Source organism: Agrilus planipennis, unplaced genomic scaffold (assembly GCF_000699045.2).
Source record: "Agrilus planipennis isolate EAB-ADULT unplaced genomic scaffold, Apla_2.0 scaffold71, whole genome shotgun sequence".
Lineage (NCBI taxonomy): Eukaryota > Metazoa > Arthropoda > Insecta > Coleoptera > Buprestidae > Agrilus > Agrilus planipennis.
The window spans coordinates 77,502-83,754 of NW_020439007.1; the positions used below are offsets into that span (position 1 = coordinate 77,502).

Genomic DNA, 6,253 nt, shown 5'->3' on the forward strand with positions numbered 1-6,253 from the left:
ATTCAGGTGAGAAACAAAAAAAAAGAATTAAAGAAAAAAAAAAGCGTTTTAATATTAATATAAAAATATTCTACTTTAAAAGTACTGCAGACTTAAAATGTAATTAAAAAAATACGTATTACAATACAATTTTAGATATTAATTAATGTATTAAAATATTTATTAATATCTAAAATTGTAAATAATCAGTACCTCCATTGCTTTCTTTCTGAACAATCTCATGTGTAAATTCTTCTTGATGACTCTTCATACCCATCATGGCTTGCGGTCCTTGTATCAGTCGAAACATCATGGCCCACGCCAGTTTTGCAGGGATGTAACTACAGAAAAAAAAAACGAGCAACATTACGTCTTGTTAAATATTTAACGAATTTAAAGCTTACTGTTTAAGTGGAAGTGCAAATCGTGCAAACGATGGAATTGTCACAAAAACTTCCTCCAGCCTTATTGCGGTGACTATTCTTTTGGCGACGTCTTTCGGCTGTAGCATAGCCATATTTTTGGGCTTACAGCCGTCAAACATCCCCGTGTTAATGAAGTAAGGGCACACCAGGGTCATGTGAATGTTGTCATGACCGTGTGTCTAAAATAATTCAATATGTTTGACAATTTTTAATGTTACGATCTAAAATATTATAACTTACTTTTAATTCAGTTAACAAACTTTCATGAAGCCCTACAGTGGCAAACTTTGTAGCGCTGTAATCACAACATTTGTAAGTTCCCAAAAGGCCGGTCAGACTGCCCACAGTGACAATATGACCTTTGCCCCTGTGTATCATGTCTTTTAAGAAGGCCTTTATGGTCTAAAAGAAAATTTAAATAAGAAAAAACGAATATAGTAAGCACATAGTATGTTCTCGTATACTAGATGTTAAATGTGTTGCCTATCTCACTTACCCAATAGTGCGATATAACATTAACTTTAAAAGTTTTTTCGATCATATCGTCGGGTAAGTCCATAAAAGTGTTGCCGGAAACGATTCCCGCATTGTTAATTAACACATCAACTGGACCCACTTCGTATTTTACAACGTCTGCCGTTTTTTCAACGCTTTTTTTGTTAGTTACGTCCACCACGTACGAATATATCTGGAGATTTTCTTTTTTGAAACGTTCTTGAGCATTTTCAATTGCTACGAAATGATATAGTAAGAAAAGTTGCATTAAGTATAAAAAGATAAATATAATAATAGATTTTTTTTGTATGATATCCTGTTCCTGTTATATGAAATATTATTTAGACGTTTTTTTAATTTTTGGTAATTAAACCAAAAAAAAAAGAATTTTTATTACCTTAATTTTTTAAACTAACCGGAGACAATAAATATGTTTTCTCTTTACCTTTTTCGTTGACGTCCCAAATAACAACTTTGGCTTTAATTGTGGCAAGTCTTACGGCTAATTCTTGTCCTACTCCCCCTGCTCCACCTGTTATAACGACCACTTTATGTTTTAGACTTTTTTGTGACCTAAAGGCCGTGGGGGTCACGCTTAAGATTAACGTCTCTGTCACATAGTACGCACTCAGGACTAGCAAAACCATACATTCCCAGGCCGTAGTAATTACATTTATTATATACGATGATAGCCATTCTAATGTGGACATTTCTGAAAAAAAATGAACTATAAATATTTAATAATAATTAGTAAATAATTTTCGATTTAATAAATTCTGCTTTCTACTTTTAAACTTAAAGAAAACTGTAAGGGTGGAAAAAAAGGGGATGATTTCCGCTTTTAAGTTCTTAGCTTAAGTTTGTAAGTATAAATGGCAATGTTAAAGTCGATTTTTACGTAAGTAAATTTAAATTATTATGTATAATTAAAAGTGTTAATTGCTAAACACCCATTAATTAATTAAATCAATTACATAAGCCTTTCTTGTGGCTAATTAACTATCTTTCTTTGTGGGCTATAAAAAATGTACCACATATTATTCTTTTTTACACATTTGCATCTATTCTATTAAAAAATGAAAGGGAGTGAAAGCGATTTTTTTTTCGTTTTATAACAACTGCTTCAACCTACTTATGATGTAGTTGCAATTTCTTTCGACACGGCATTGCCGCTTAGTTAAAATAGTTATGAAACCAGGACTATAAATGTATGTACCTACATGGTCTTTATTTATTTTTAATTATATCGTATTGCCTGTAATAATTGTTACTTAAGTATACGTTTGCACCATACGTTATTATAGAAAATAGAAGATGGATTATTTATTAGATATTAAATGCCAGAGGATAGTGAAGCAATTTTAATCAAAAACTGCTCAAGGCATTAATTAAGAAGATATAAACAATTTCAAAAAAGGCAATAAATAAAGACACTGAAGTACAAACTAGAAAAAATTACTAGCAAATAACAGGTCTGATGTACATAAATAATAAAAAAGGAGTGGATCCAAAAGCAATGCTTGGGGGTCGTTAGAGAGAGGGGGGGGGGTTAATTAGCGAACATCTTAAATTTTTGGGGCTAAATTTCCTAATTCAACTAATCCAATTTTGCTCACCCTCCTGCCACTAAATAAAAAATTAAACGCTCTTTTGCTAGTTTTTTTATGTCGAAATGGCCAAAATGCGCTGTATTTTTTTACCAGTACGTCTAATAAGGATAATAATGCATAATTTATGAACTTATTCGTATGTAATTGTGAGTTACATATGTACTATTGGTATTTAAATAATGATAATTTAAATAAACTCATAACCCGTAGGTAGAATACCTACTTATTTGTTGTTAGCACAATCGAAATTTCAATGTTTGTGGTTTAAAAAAGGTACCAAAACAAGGACATGGTATAATCATGTAAATATATTTTAAAATTCATATTCATCTTTAGAACTTTTGAACTTTTTCTTTGTAAATATGCTTGACTAACGTTGCTACAAATTGAAAAAAAAAGTTTTTACGGAACAATGAATTTTAGGACTAATATACAGGGTGGATTTTTAACATTTTTTTTTCACAACTGTCGAAATAATGGATGAATTTTTTTACTTGAAATGTACATTACCATCAGTTTCTTGGTTTTTGACTTCTTGCTCTTCTGGGATATCCTCGATGGTACTTCCGTTAGGGGCATTATTGTTAAAATCGTTCAATCGTTTCTTATGGCGCCTATGACGTCTACGTCCGGCAACCAATCCGAAAATGATGTTAATAATCAAGTTTGCCACCGTTATTGTAACAATGCCCGCAATTTGAACAATCCTTCCGATATTTTTCAAAAAGACCGCGGTTAGTACCAAGGCTACCAAGATCACAAACAGCTCGAAATATTGACCGAGTGTGAGGAACATTTTGCATAAACTGATGAAGTGCCTTTCTTAAGAGTTCGAAGAAGGCTTGCGATGTGCCATTTCTTTAATGTAATTTATCTACTTATGTATATTACAGAACCGGTTTATGTTTGCATTCGCAACTTTTCTGAAAGTAGAAAGGCTTTCACTGCGTATGTGTGTTACTGAACTTTTGTTGCGAGAAAGTTACTCTGCACGCAATTGTTTACGCGGTAAATGGCACTTGTTTCAAAATAGCCACAACAGGTACCATTCGTTATTACCTTTGGGTTTCTCTAATAATTTTCTCTTGAATTAGGGTAAGATATATGTACCGAGCGTTCAAACATTCAAGTACAGTCAACGAGCGCAACCGCCCAAAAGTTTATACAGAAAATAAATAAAAAAAGAGCTTGTTTTAAAACTTTTTACCATATACAGAGTAACAAATATAACAATTGACGTTAGAAACATTTGTAGGTAACCTGATCTTTTGTAAAGTATACATAACTATAACCACCATTTTTTAACTTTATGAGACGTTAAAAACAATTTAAATTAAAATCACGTTATTGCCATTGTATAAGTCACACGTGTCCAATAAATTTGAATGGATACTATTTAATTAAGCAAATTTGTTTCATTGACAAAATCCACTTGCCAAATATTTCTTGCTGGTCTTAGTAAATTTATTCAAACGTAAGTCAAGGTGAAAAATACTATTTAAATACAATAAAAGTATATCTTTCTAATCATACAGGGTGGGTCATTACGACCTTGCTAATGAATATTTGGAAAGCTATTGTATACTTTCGGTATTTTAAATATTTTTTTTAAATATAAGAGTCCTTATCCTTTTAAATTAACCGGAATTCAAAAATCGTTATCACCACAGGATTCTCCACACATTTTTGCATGTTGTTTATGTTTTGAATTATCTCGAATAAATTTTAAACAAGTCGAAAATTCAGGAGCGCTTTTTGCATGTAGTTTACACGTTTTTTTAAACATCAGAGTCCTTATCCTTTTAATTGAATCCGGACTTAAAAATCGTTATCACCACAGGATTCTCCACACTTTTTTACATGTTTTTTATGTTTCGAATTATCTCGAATAAATTTTAAACAAGTCGAAAATTCAGGAGCGCTTTTTGCATGTAGTTTACACGTTTTTTTAAATATCAGAGTCCTTATCCTTTTAATTGAATCCGGACTTAAAAATCGTTATCACCACAGGATTCTCCACACTTTTTTACATGTTTTTTATGTTTCGAATTATCTCGAATAAATTTTAAACAAGTCGAAAATTCAGGAGCGCTTTTTGCATGTAGTTTACACGTTTTTTTAAATATCAGAGTCCTTATCCTTTTAATTGAATCCGGACTTAAAAATCGTTATCACCACAGGATTCTCCACACTTTTTTACATGTTTTTTATGTTTCGAATTATCTCGAATAAATTTTAAACAAGTCGAAAATTCAGGAGCGCTTTTTGCATGTAGTTTACACGTTTTTTTAAATATCAGAGTCCTTATCCTTTTAATTGAATCCGGACTTAAAAATCGTTATCACCACAGGATTCTCCACACTTTTTTACATGTTTTTTATGTTTCGAATTATCTCGAATAAATTTTAAACAAGTCGAAAATTCAGGAGCGCTTTTTGCATGTAGTTTACACGTTTTTTTAAATATCAGAGTCCTTATCCTTTTAATTGAATCCGGACTTAAAAATCGTTATCACCACAGGATTCTCCACACTTTTTTACATGTTTTTTATGTTTCGAATTATCTCGAATAAATTTTAAACAAGTCGAAAATTCAGGAGCGCTTTTTGCATGTAGTTTACACGTTTTTTTAAATATCAGAGTCCTTATCCTTTTAATTGAATCCGGACTTAAAAATCGTTATCACCACAGGATTCTCCACACTTTTTTACATGTTTTTTATGTTTCGAATTATCTCGAATAAATTTTAAACAAGTCGAAAATTCAGGAGCGCTTTTTGCATGTAGTTTACACGTTTTTTTAAATATCAGAGTCCTTATCCTTTTAATTGAATCCGGACTTAAAAATCGTTATCACCACAGGATTCTCCACACTTTTTTACATGTTTTTTATGTTTCGAATTATCTCGAATAAATTTTAAACAAGTCGAAAATTCAGGAGCGCTTTTTGCATGTAGTTTACACGTTTTTTTAAATATCAGAGTCCTTATCCTTTTAATTGAATCCGGACTTAAAAATCGTTATCACCACAGGATTCTCCACACTTTTTTACATGTTTTTTATGTTTCGAATTATCTCGANTATTTTTTTTATAGGTGTCTGTCGATAGTAGGTTAGCAAAGCAATAATCTCATTCTTAGTTTTGAAACACAACAATCGTTAAATTTTCTCAATTGCCTTAGGAAAATTGCACATTTTCCCCTTCCTTAATTGTTACACAAAAGTTCTTTTGTAAAAATTTCCCCATCACTGCGCCTCTCCGTAAGTCATTGGTTGATTCGTGTAGTGGGAAAAACCAATTTTTAGAAGAAGGGTAATAAGCACTTGTAAAAATAATAAACTTTGAAATCCCTATACATACATATGTATACTTTGTAGTACCTTTCTCTCCCATTGTAGGTACGTGTTTTCTAAATGTGTGAGATCTCCTCATGGATTGTATCGCATGTCTTTAATGAGAGTTCGCTGACCTGGTTAAAACTACTTCTTGAATTGCTACATTTGAACTTTTACGATTTACACAAGTGTTTTGACAAAAAGTAACAATTGTGAAAAAAAAATCCATTTACATAAAGTGCTATAATATAATTATATTTAATTGTTGCAATTTAATCAATTTAATAATAAAATCGATCTTATGAACTTTACGTAATATTTAAATTGAAATCAGTTTTTCATACTTCAAGGCCTAGTTAATTTTTATAAAAAAAATAATAATTCTTAAATTGAAGATATATGTACCGAGC

The 6,253-nt window shown here is 31.1% G+C and overlaps 1 protein-coding gene across 1 annotated transcript; it reads right to left on the minus strand.

The window, feature by feature from the left end:
- Positions 1-168: 168 nt before the first annotated feature.
- Positions 169-3,385, minus strand: LOC108732576 (short-chain dehydrogenase/reductase family 16C member 6-like). Its single transcript, XM_018463445.1, has 6 exons — positions 3,020-3,385; positions 1,345-1,611; positions 901-1,136; positions 645-806; positions 384-583; positions 169-320 (listed from the first exon to the last, which is right to left on the minus strand). The coding sequence occupies exons 1-6, from the start codon at positions 3,303-3,305 to the stop codon at positions 170-172; spliced, it is 1,302 nt and encodes a 433-aa protein (XP_018318947.1). The 5' UTR covers positions 3,306-3,385; the 3' UTR covers position 169.
- Between the last annotated feature and the right edge of the window lie 2,868 nt (positions 3,386-6,253).